General features: G+C 38.0%; 1 protein-coding gene across 1 annotated transcript; it reads left to right on the top strand.

Annotated features, from left to right (window-relative positions):
- The first annotated feature begins 700 nt into the window (after positions 1 to 700).
- Positions 701 to 4,892, top strand: LOC110520647 (granzyme B). Its single transcript, XM_021598068.2, has 5 exons — positions 701 to 791; positions 2,361 to 2,511; positions 2,634 to 2,781; positions 3,077 to 3,337; positions 3,749 to 4,892. Exons 1-5 carry the CDS (start codon positions 746 to 748, stop codon positions 3,908 to 3,910), a joined length of 768 nt encoding a protein of 255 aa, XP_021453743.2. The 5' UTR covers positions 701 to 745; the 3' UTR covers positions 3,911 to 4,892.
- Positions 4,893 to 12,443: the final 7,551 nt, after the last annotated feature.

Raw genomic sequence — 12,443 nt, 5'->3', positions numbered from 1 at the left:
CTCTGAATGGCACATGTACACAATCCATGTCTCAATTGTCTTAAGGTTTAAAAATCCTTCTTTAATCTTTCTCCTCCCTTTCATCTCAAATCAAATCAAATGTTGTTGGTCACATACAACATGGTTAGCAGATGTTATTGCAAGACATTGAAGATGATTTAATAAGTGACATCAATAAGGGATCATAGCTTTCACTTGGATTCACCTTGTCAGTCAAAATCATGGAAAGTTTTCTTAATTTTTTGTATACTCAGTGTGTGTCGAAAAGCAAAATAACGTTTGTAGTAATGTTTGTGTAAATATGCTTTCCAAACTCATTGTCTAAAGAAAGTAGTGAGGTTAATGGTTCAATTTGATAAAAAAGTGGAGGATTTCAAAACATCCTAGTCTTGTTTCGGTTTAGGTCCTGACAGGCTAGTTAGGGACATGAATGGAAAGAAAAGGAAGATGTCTGAGCAGACATTCAGATGGTCTTTTACTTTATTTAAAACGGTTATTTCTGCTTCATCTGAGACCACTCACCACTGACAATCGACTTAAAATGAGTGATATTTCCACTCCATCTACCTTTACCTCAGCTTTCACTTTCAGTATGAATAATCTGCTAGACCACCAAACACCTTCTTGCTGTGGATGTGGGTAGTATGGAAGGGGGGGGGGGGGGGGGGTGACATTAAGGTGGTATATATAGAGAGGAGAAACCTGCAGTCTCTCAAATCATCTAGATCTCTGCCAGTCCACCACCATGTACCTGAACCTCCTCATCCTCCTCCAACTCCTTTCCTCTGCTGGTGAGTTGATCTATTCTATACATTATATATCTACGAAGAACCAGCTAGTAAAGAAGGTATAGCTGATTATTCTCTATATAAGAACCAGCTAGTAAAGAAGGTATAGCTGATTATTCTCTATATAAGAACCAGCTAGTAAAGAAGGTATAGCTGATTATTCTCTATATAAGAACCAGCTAGTAAAGAAGGTACAGCTGATTATTCTCTATATAAGAACCAGCTAGTAAAGAAGGTACAGCTGATTATTCTCTATACAAGAACCAGCTAGTAAAGAAGGTACAGCTGATTATTCTCTATATAAGAACCAGCTAGTAAAGAAGGTACAGCTGATTATTCTCTATATGAGAACCAGCTAGTAAATAAGGTACAGCTGATTATTCTCTATATAAGAACCAGCTAGTAAAGAAGGTACAGCTGATTATTCTCTATATAAGAACCAGCTAGTAAAGAAGGTACAGCTGATTATTCTCTATATAAGAACCAGCTAGTAAAGAAGGTATAGCTGATTATTCTCTATATAAGAACCAGCTAGTAAAGAAGGTACAGCTGATTATTCTCTATATGAGAACCAGCTAGTAAAGAAGGAATAGCTGATTATTCTCTATATAAGAACCAGCTAGTAAAGAAGGTACAGCTGATTATTCTCTATATGAGAACCAGCTAGTAAAGAAGGAATAGCTGATTATTCTCTATATGAGAACCAGCTAGTAAATAAGGTACAGCTGATTATTCTCTATATAAGAACCAGCTAGTAAAGAAGGTACTGCTGATTATTCTCTATATAAGAACCAGCTAGTAAAGAAGGTATAGCTGATTATTCTCTATATAAGAACCAGCTAGTAAAGAAGGTATAGCTGATTATTCTCTATATGAGAACCAGCTAGTAAAGAAGGTATAGCTGATTATTCTCTATATAAGAACCAGCTAGTAAAAAGGTACAGCGGATTATTCTCTACAGAGAAACAGCTAGTAAAAAAGGTATAGCTGATTATTCTCTATATAAGAACCAGCTAGTAAAAAGGTACAGCTGATTATTCTCTACAGAGAAACAGCTAGTAAAGAAGGTATAGCTGATTATTCTCTATATAAGAACCAGCTAGTAAAAAGGTACAGCGGATTATTCTCTACAGAGAAACAGCTAGTAAAGAAGGTATAGCTGATTATTCTCTATATAAGAACCAGCTAGTAAAAAGGTACAGCTGATTATTCTCTACAGAGAAACAGCTAGTAAAGAAGGTATAGCTGATTATTCTCTATATAAGAACCAGCTAGTAAAAAGGTACAGCTGATTATTCTCTACAGAGAAACAGCTAGTAAGGAAGGTATAGCTGATTATTCTCTATATAAGAACCAGCTAGTAAACAAGGTACAGCTGATTATTCTCTATATAAGAACCAGCTAGTAAAGAAGGTACAGCTGATTATTCCCTAAAATAATCACTTGGTAGGAGACAGTAAAGAAGTTAGCTAATTGTTAACCAAATTGAACACAAATGATGTTGTTGTTTTGCTCCTTGTGTGTCCCAGAAGACATAGTTAACATGATATCCTCTTTCCTCCTCCTTCCAAGGAGCCTCTGAGAGTGGTATTGTGGGTGGTAAGATAGCTAAGCCCCACTCAAGGCCCTATATGGTCTCTCTGCAACACAGAGGATACCATGTTTGTGGAGGAATGCTCATCCGGGAGGACTTTGTCCTGACTTCAGCACACTGCTTGAAAGAGTGAGTCAACAACGAATACAAATGCATCGTGTTTACATGTCTCTTGAAGGGACATCTATGAGTAATAACTCAATGTTGACTGTCTTGTGGTTTAATGAGACTCGTTTCGAGTTGTTTTTTAGTGCTTATCCTTTAACGGTGGTTCTTGGAGCTCACAACCTAACCAAAGAAGAGAAGAAGAGTCGGCAAGAGAGGAAAGTGTCACATTACCATCGACATCCCTTACATGAGAATATAACGCAGTTAAGTTACGACATCATGCTACTGAAGGTATGTCTCAGACACATTTCCTTTCTCTATTCTCTATTCTTAATGTTTTTTTGTTAGGACGGTAAACTCCCTGATATTACTTTATCATACACAATGTCCTGCTTACAGACATCAACATCATTAATACATCATTAATATCTGTCTAGTGAGCCACTTTTGGCTCTTTGTTCCACCTTAGCTGGTCAAGTGATACTTCTAGATATTATATTTAACCCCCCCCATTTCATCCACAGCTTCTACCTGTTTTTTAAGTGGTTCATTAGAATCTAATTCATATCATGTTTATCTTTTACAGTTACATGCCAACGCCGTTCTGAACGAGTATGTGAAGGTCATTGGACTACCCAATAAAGATAAACGTATCCCAGCCAGAACCAAGTGCTCTGTCGCTGGCTGGGGCAAGACTTCACCAGATAAAACATCTGGTGCTGCAGATGTATTGATGGAAGTTGAAGTCACAATGCAGTTCAACTTTGAATGCGTAAAAAAGTGGAAAGATTACTTTATAAGTAGCCAAATGATATGCACTGATGATGGACAGAAAGGCTTTTGTCAGGTAAATTACACATTTTTGAATCAAGTAAATATTTGAATCAAGTACATTTTTGAATCAAGTAAATATTTGAATCAAGTAATTATTTGAATCAAGTAAATTTTTGAATCAAGTAATTATTTGAATCAAGTAAATTTTTGAATCAAGTAAATATTTGAATCAAGTAATTATTTGAATCAAGTAAATTTTGGAATCAAGTATATTTTTGAATCAAGTAAATATTTGAATCAAGTAAATGTTTGAATCAAGTAAATATTTGAATCAAGTACATTTTTGAATCGAGTAAATTTGACGAGTACAGTTTGAAACAACATAAGGTGTTAGTTGGAAAAAAAGATGAGCTCTCTTTTTTCTGTTCCAGCAGTATGTACAATACACGACTTACTTACAAATGTTTGTTTTAATGTTTCCCAGGGAGATTCAGGTGGACCTGTTATTTGCAAGAACAAGAACGTGGCACAGGGTATTGTTACTTCTTTTCGTAATCCACTGAAATGTGATGATGGTAAATTCCCCCGTGTGTACATAAATATTTCCTTCTTTAAGTCCTGGATTGAAGAGGTGATTAATGGATAGCTTTAAAAAATATATATATATACATATAAAAATAATGCATGCATAAACAGATATATCATAAATGCATAACTTGTTGTGTACGAATATACAGGTAACTGCCAAAATAGTGGAAACTCTTGAGTAATTGAGGGATACAAATGATTTTGAAACATACACTTCCACAAAGGTGTGGTTCCTGAGTTGATTAAGCAATTAACATCGTGATTATGGTCACATGTAGAAAAATGCTGGGCAGACCATTATTTTGGCTACCATGGCAATGAATACAAAGAATGACAATGCCGCCATCCACAGGGCACGAGTGGTCACTGAATAAATTTGATGAGCATGAAAAAAAACAATGTAAACCATATGTCATAGCCGTCCCTGTCACCAGATCTCAACCCAATTGAACACTTTACGGGAGATAGTGGAGCGACTCCTGAGACCAGCGTTTTCCACCACCGTCAACAAAACACCAAATGATGGCATTTCTCGTGGGAAGAATGATGTCACATCCCTCCAATAGAGTTCCAGACAGTTGTAGAATCTATGCCAAGGTGGATTGAAGTTGTTCTGGTGGCCCAACGACCCTATTAAGACACTTTGTGTTGGTGTTTCCTTTACTTTGGCAGTTACCTGTACAGGTCTGCTTAACAAGGCACATTGCATATTGTATGTCTTTTTTTCTTTCCGTTTTGATTGGTGTAGCTGTACAGTAATGACATGTCCCACATTCTCTGTTTTTTTTTATTTTTATCAATTACTACTTTTACTACAATGAAATGTAATGTTTTCTAAAGCCAAATCTTTGTGACACAGTGGTTACTATGTTGCATGTTGAACCCATGTAACATTTGTAAAAATACATTTTTGTACTTTAGGATAATATAATTTTTTTATATTTGTATTTGTTAATTGACTAGTGATTTTAAAATATTGTCAATGCTTAGTCATTGTGTGCATCAATCCTTTAATTTACCCCTAATACAATGATGAATTAAATGCCACACGCATCCATATCATTTCCCAAAGCATGCCACTTATTTAGTCTGGGAAAATGTAACAGAATGCTTGAAAAGATTAATCTTGAAAAGCTTGAAAAGATGAATCTTCTGAAGTTAGATGAATGTGATCTGATAATAAGGTAGGGCAGTTGTACATAAATACTTTTTATATCCAGGGTTATACATCATGGGGCGGCAGGGTAGCCTAGTGGTTAGAGCGTTGGACTAATAACCGGAAAGATACAAGTTCAAACCCCCGAGCTGACAAGGTACAAATCTGTCGTTCTGCCCCCTGAACAGGCAGTTAACCCACTGCTCCTAGGCCGTCATCAAAAATAATATTTTTTTCTTAACTGATTTGCCTAGTTAAATAAAGATAAAATAAAATAAAAAATTAGACTGTAAATCCAGAGATATACTTCATTAGACTGTAAATCCAGAGATATACTTCATTAGACTGTAAATCCAGAGGTATACTTCATTAGACTGTAAATCCAGAGGTATACTTCATTAGACTGTAAATCCAGAGGTATACTTCATTAGACTGTAAATCCAGAGGTATACTTCATTAGACTGTAAATCCAGAGGTATACTTCATTAGACTGTAAATCCAGAGGTATACTTCATTAGACTGTAAATCCAGAGATATACTTCATTAGACTGTAAATCCAGAGGTATATTTCATTATGCTGTAAATCCAGAGGTATACTTCATTAGACTGTAAATCCAGAGGTATATTTCATTAGACTGTAAATCCAGGGGTATACTTCATTATGCTGTAAATCCAGAGATATACTTCATTAGACTGTAAATCCAGAGGTATACTTCATTAGACTGTAAATCCAGAGATATACTTCATTAGACTGTAAATCCAGAGGTATACTTCATTAGACTGTAAATCCAGAGGTATACTTCATTAGACTGTAAATCCAGAGGTATACTTCATTAGACTGTAAATCCAGAGATATACTTCATTAGACTGTAAATCCAGAGGTATACTTCATTAGACTGTAAATCCAGAGATATACTTCATTAGACTGTAAATCCAGAGATATATTTCATTAGACTGTAAATCCAGAGATATACTTCATTAGACTGTAAATCCAGAGGTATACTTCATTAGACTGTAAATCCAGAGGTATACTTCATTAGACTGTAAATCCAGAGGTATACTTCATTAGACTGTAAATCCAGAGATATACTTCATTAGACTGTAAATCCAGAGGTATACTTCATTAGACTGTAAATCCAGAGGTATACTTCATTAGACTGTAAATCCAGGGGTATACTTCATTAGACTGTAAATCCAGAGATATACTTAATTAGACTGTAAATCCAGAGGTATATTTCATTAGACTGTAAATCCAGAGGTATACTTCATTAGACTGTAAATCCAGAGGTATACTTCATTAGACTGTAAATCCAGAGATATACTTCATTAGACTGTAAATCCAGAGATATACTTCATTAGACTGTAAATCCAGAGATATACTTCATTAGACTGTAAATCCAGAGGTATACTTCATTATGCTGTAAATCCAGAGGTATATTTCATTAGACTGTAAATCCAGAGCTATACTTCATTAGACTGTAAATCCAGGGGTATCCTTCATTAGACTGTAAATCCAGAGGTATATTTCATTAGACTGTAAATCCAGGGGTATATTTCATTATGCTGTAAATCCAGAGGTATACTTCATTATGCTGTAAATCCAGAGGTATATTTCATTAGACTGTAAATCCAGGGGTATACTTCATTATGCTGTAAATCCAGAGGTATACTTCGTTATGCTGTAAATCCAGAGGTATATTTCATTAGACTGTAAAAACCAGTGGTATATTTCATTAGACTGTAAATCCAGAGGTATACTTCATTAGACTGTAAATCCAGAGGTATACTTCATTAGACTGTAAATCCAGAGGTATACTTCATTATGCTGTAAATCCAGAGGTATATTTCATTAGACTGTAAAAACCAGGGGTATATTTCATTAGACTGTAAATCCAGAGGTATACTTCATTAGACTGTAAATCCAGGGGTATACTTCATTAGACTGGGTCAAGAGTCTATATAGTCATCTATGGTCATTTTGCTGTATGGTAGACTCTTGACCCTGTGTGTGTGTGTGTGTGTGTGTGTGTGTGTGTGTGTGTGTGTGTGCGTGCGTGCGTGCGTGTGTCTAAGATTGTGTGGCCTGTCCTCTTCTGTTCCACTGAAACCTGTCATATATGTCTACCTCTCACCTAGTTATTGAGAAACCACCATCCACCTCTGTGCTTTTCCTGTTGTTGTTCTGTGAACCAACACCGTCTCAGAAAGAGACAGGACCCCAAACTCACCCAGCTCAACGTGGTCTCTGTTGCTAGGCAATACATTCTACGGAAACAACTTTATCGGTGACATTTGCAGGTCTTTCACACTCTTTCTCACCTTCTCTCACCTCTCCTCTGTGAGTGACAGAGTCTGGAGTCTCAGGTTATAGAGTGGTGTTTTGATCTGTTTGTTTTGGAACAAACAAATGAAATGTTTCAACGCTCTGGCGAGTAGCTGAGAAAAGTACATCCTCTCACGTCCACCGAGCCGCTCGGCTATGATTCTAGAAAGGAAAAAAATGATTCAATGCAACGCTGGAGAGATGAGAGTTGATCTGTGAGAGATACAGGTGAGCTTCTCACGTAGCCATGGCAACACGTTGGTCTCAAATATAGCTTACAATGTTACGCAAACCGTAAGCCCGGGCCAACCCAAATCAACTCTTAAAATATCAGGCCCAGGCAGTAAATCTAAATAACGAAAAGGCAACTCAAATTAACTTTGATCGCCTTTATTCACATGTTTTACATTGTAGAAAGTTACTATTACTTTTCATGCCACAAGAGATGCTGAATCCGGCCAAATAGGTTCCCGGAACGAAGCAGAGAGGTGTCGGATCCTGTTTCCTGCCGGATCCAGCTGAAATTAAGCACTGTGTACTTTTGACCTAATGTTCTGTACTGTACTGTTGATCTACTGTCCTGTTGACTTACTATCCTGTCCTGTACTGTAATGTTGAGCGTATTTTATGTACTGTACTGTTGACCAACTGTGCTCTGAGGGGATTTGAACTCCCTAGAAAGGCAGGAACCAAGGAAGAAACCTAGAGAGGAACCAGGCTGTGAGGGGGTTTGAACTCCTTAAAAAAGGCAGGAACCTAGGAAGAAACCTAGAGAGGAACCAGGCTGTGAGGGGGTTTGAACTCCCTAGAAAGGCAGGAACCTAGGAAGAAACCTAGAGAGGAACCAGGCTGTGAGGGGGTTTGAACTCCCTAGAAAGGCAGGAACCTAGGAAGAAACCTAGAGAGGAACCAGGCTGTGAGGGGGTTTGAACTCCCTAGAAAGGCAGGAACCTAGGAAGAAACCTAGAGAGGAACCAGGCTGTGAGGGGGTGTGAACTCCCTAGACAGGCAGGAACCTAGGAAGAAACATAGAGAGCAACCAGACTCTGAGGCATGGCCAGTCTCTTCTGACTGTGCTGGGTGGAGATTATTATAAGAGATTATAAGAGCACATGGCCATTTATTACCTCTTAGGTCTAGGTGTGCCGCTCGCGCCCCACCTCAACAACATCCGGTGAAATTGCATAAAGCGAAATTCAAAATACAAAATTCGTAATATTAAGCATTCATGAAAATATAAGTGTCTTACATCATTTCAAAGCTTAATTTATTGTTAATCCAGCCACTTTGTCAGATTTCAAAAAAGCTTTATGGTGAAAACATACCGTGCGATTACCTGAGGACAGCGCCCCGCATACAAAAGCATTACAAACATTTTCCAAACAAGCAGAGGCATCACAAATGTCAGAAATAGCGATAAAATAAATCACTTACTTTTGATGATCTTCCTCTGTATGCAATCCCAAGGGTCCCAGCTACATAACAAATGGTTGTTTTGTTCGATAAAGTCCTTTTTCATATCACAAAAAAGTTATAGAAGTTAGAAGTTAGTTGGCGTGCTTGATCCACTGGTTTCCCTCGTTCAACATGCATACAAAGGAATCCCAAAAGTTACCAATAAACTTCATCCAAACAAGTCAAACACCGTTTCTAATAAATCCTCAGGTACCCTAATATGTAAATAAACAATAACATTTAAAACGGAATGTAGTATGTTCATTACCGGAGATAAATAACGAGGTGCGCATCCTCAGCCACGTGAAAAGAAAAAAGGGACACTTATCATGGATACATTTTAGAACCATTCTCACATGAATCATATATTTTGCACACGAACAGCCGCCCGTCCGGAAATAAGAAATCATGAATGTATTTACATGTGAGTGCCTTTGTTTATCTCTGTCAGAACCAGCCCTCCATAGAAAGGATGTGGGTTGGCCTTTCAGCGGCACGCTTGTAAGGCTCTGATTGTCCGAAAGCGTTCGGGAACATCTCTTCTACTGTTGTTCACTCTGGAAGATAGACCGTTGTGTTGACGGTTCCCATTGGTGTTGATGGTAGGAGAATCCGGTGATTTGAGACTCGTAGTAAGATGGGATGGTTTGAAGAGTAGTATGGTGGTCCCTCTAAGATTTGCTTTTCTCAATATTTGACTTAGGACAGCTAATCAGCCGTACCAGTGATTGTCTGCGAGTTGAGCTTCTCGCCTACACCTCGTGTTGATTATTCAGGATTCAGACAACTTTACACGAACAGCTGCAACCTGCCAATGTTCTGGTCTGAAATGTTCATTCTTGTCCAGTTCTTTTAAGCACTCTGGTGGAAAAGGACGGTTCCATCAGGCTGGCATGCTCTTCTGACCTCACTCTGGGTGTGGCTACTTACTGTGCAAAGGATATGATTGCAAGTTATCTCTTATGACTCCTAAAATCACATGTCTATCTTAACAAAAATACGTTCATCCTTTTTCAAATTTTATGTGTAACGTTTTGGATGGAAACTTGACAGATTAATGGGATATACTTTCCAAGTGAAAGTATTTTGTCCTTACAATTTTTAATGATGTCACAAAATGAAAACCGACATTAAGTTTTTTACAGCTCCCCACTGACCATTCTCAGCATTCTTATGTTAGAAATATTGTTCCAGTATTCACTTTTTCAAACGTGTTAGAGTTTTGGCTGGAAAAGGTCTGTTAACCTCTCTAAGGGGTGTGGGACGGGAGCGTCCCACCTGGCCAACATCCAGTGAAATTGCAGAGCACCATATTCAAAAACAGAAATAATCATTAAAATTTCATAAAACATACACCGGTTCGTTTTAAAGATTAACTTCTTGTTAATCCAACCACGTTGTCAGATTTCAAAAAGGCTTTACGATGAAAGCATACCATGCGATTATCTGAGAACAGCGCCCAGCAGACAAATCATTACAAACAGTTACCAGCCAAGTAGAGGAGTTACACAAGTCAGAAATAACGATAAAATTAATCACTTACCTTTGATGATCTTCATATGTTTGCTCTCAAAAGACTCCCATTTACTCAATAAATGTTAATTTTGTTCGATAAAGTCACTATTTATATTCAAAAACCTCAGTTTTGTTCGCGTGTTTTGTTGAGTAATCCACAGGCTCAAAGTCAGTCCCAACAGGCAGACGAAAAATCTGAAAGTGTCAATAAAGTTTGTAGAAACATGTTAAACAATGTTTATAATCAATCCTCAGGCTGTTTTTAGTCATAGTAATCAATAATATTTCAACCGGACAAAAGATTGGTCAATATAAAAGGAAAACAAGAAAGGTGCGCTCTCGGTCTTGCGCATGAAAAATCTCTGGGACACTGTAGTGTTGACTCATTCAGAGTGGTCTTACTCCCTCATTTTTCAGAACACAACCCTGAAACAATTTCTAAAGACTGGTGACATCTAGTGGAACCTATAGGAAGTCGTAAGTCAATGGAATCTGTATAGGCAGTCAATGGAAAACTACAAACATAACAAAATCCCACTTCCTGGATGGATTTTTTTCTCAGGTTTTCGCCTGTGATTTCAGTTCTGTTATACTCACATACATTATTGTAATAGTTTTAGAAACTTTGGAATGTTTTCTATCTATATCTACTAATTATATGCATATCCTAGCTTCTGGACCTGAGTAGCAGGCAGTTAACTTTTGGGCACGCTTTTCATCCAGAGGTGAAAATAGTGCCCCCTACCCTAGTGATGTTAATTATTGATTGGGTTAATTAGTGATTGGGAGCCCGGGATCGAACCCGGGTCTGTAGTAATGCCACGAGCACTGCAGATGCAGATGCAGAACGCTGCGCAACTCGGTCCACTGTTGACCTACCATCCTGTACTGTACTGTTGACCCACTGTAATATACTGTATTGTTGACCCACTGTATTGTACTGTTGACCTAATATACTGTACTGTTGACCTACTGTTCTGTTGACCTATTGTCATGTACTGGAATGTTGACCTACTCTACTGTGCTGTTGACCAACTGTACTGTACTGTACTGTACTGTTGACCTACTGTACTCTACTGTGCTGTTGACCTACTGTACTGTACTGTACTGTTGACCTACTGTACTGTACTGTACTGTTGACCTACTGTACTCTACTGTGCTGTTGACCTACTGTATTGTACTGTACTGTTGACCTACTGTACTCTACTGTACTGTTGACGTACTGTATTGTACTGGGATATTATGAAGTGTTTTTTTGTTTATTTGGGGGGGGGGGGGAGGGTCTGGAGTGTAAACTTGTGTGGCTAAAAGCAAAATCAGTGCTTTCCACACTCATTGTCTAAGAAAGTAGTGAGGTTATTGGTTCAATTTGATAAAAAAGTGGAGGATTTCAAAACATCCTAGTCTTGTTTCGGTTTAGGTCCTGACAGGCTAGTTAGGGACATGAATGGAAAGAAAAGGAAGATGTCTGAGCAGACATTCAGATGGTCTTTTACTTTATTTAAAAAGGTTATTTCTGCTTCATCTGAGACCACTCACCACTGACAATCGACTTAAAATGAGTGATATTTCCACTCCATCTACCTTTACCTCAGCTTTCACTTTCAGTATGAATAATCTGCTAAAACCACCAGCCCCCTTTCACTGTGTGTGTGTGTGTGTGTGTGTGTGTGTGTGAAGGGAGGCTTTGTGGAAGGAGGAAGGTGGGGGGTTGGAAAGGAGGTAGGCCTATGTATAGAGAGACAACACCTCACCTGATTGGTTCGAAAGAAAAATTGAATCACATGATTGGTTGTAGGAAAAATCCCTGCCCACACCATACCCCATCGTGTGTTACAGCTGTGTAACCTGGGATTTACAACTACAAAGTGCTCAGTGAGGTAGTAAGCAAGGTAATTATTGGTTAAATTGTATAGTAAGATAAGCATTTCTAATGTTCCTGTTCCTGTTGCGGTCCTGACAGGTTAGGGACATGAATGACATTCTAAAGAGACATACGGATGATGTACTGTATTTTAAAAGGTGTTTTTTTTGTATGGAGCATCTGAGGCAACCAACTTAAAAATGTGTGATATTTCCACTCCATCTCACCTTACCTCAGCTTTCACTTTCAGTATGAATGAGTGTATGTGGGGGGTATGG

This window comes from Oncorhynchus mykiss, chromosome 3, assembly GCF_013265735.2.
Source record: "Oncorhynchus mykiss isolate Arlee chromosome 3, USDA_OmykA_1.1, whole genome shotgun sequence".
Classification (NCBI taxonomy): Eukaryota; Metazoa; Chordata; class Actinopteri; order Salmoniformes; family Salmonidae; genus Oncorhynchus; species Oncorhynchus mykiss.
Note: the sequence above shows the minus strand (reverse complement) of the source record. Positions and strands in the feature narration are given on the sequence as shown.

Coding starts and splice junctions, on each gene's coding strand:
- LOC110520647 (XM_021598068.2), top strand. CDS start 746: ATGTACCTGAACCTCCTCATCCTCCTCCAACTCCTTTCCTCTGCTG. Junction 2,512..2,633: donor TCAGCACACTGCTTGAAAGA/GTGAGTCAACAA, acceptor GTTGTTTTTTAG/TGCTTATCCTTTAACGGTGG. Junction 3,338..3,748: donor GACAGAAAGGCTTTTGTCAG/GTAAATTACACA, acceptor AATGTTTCCCAG/GGAGATTCAGGTGGACCTGT.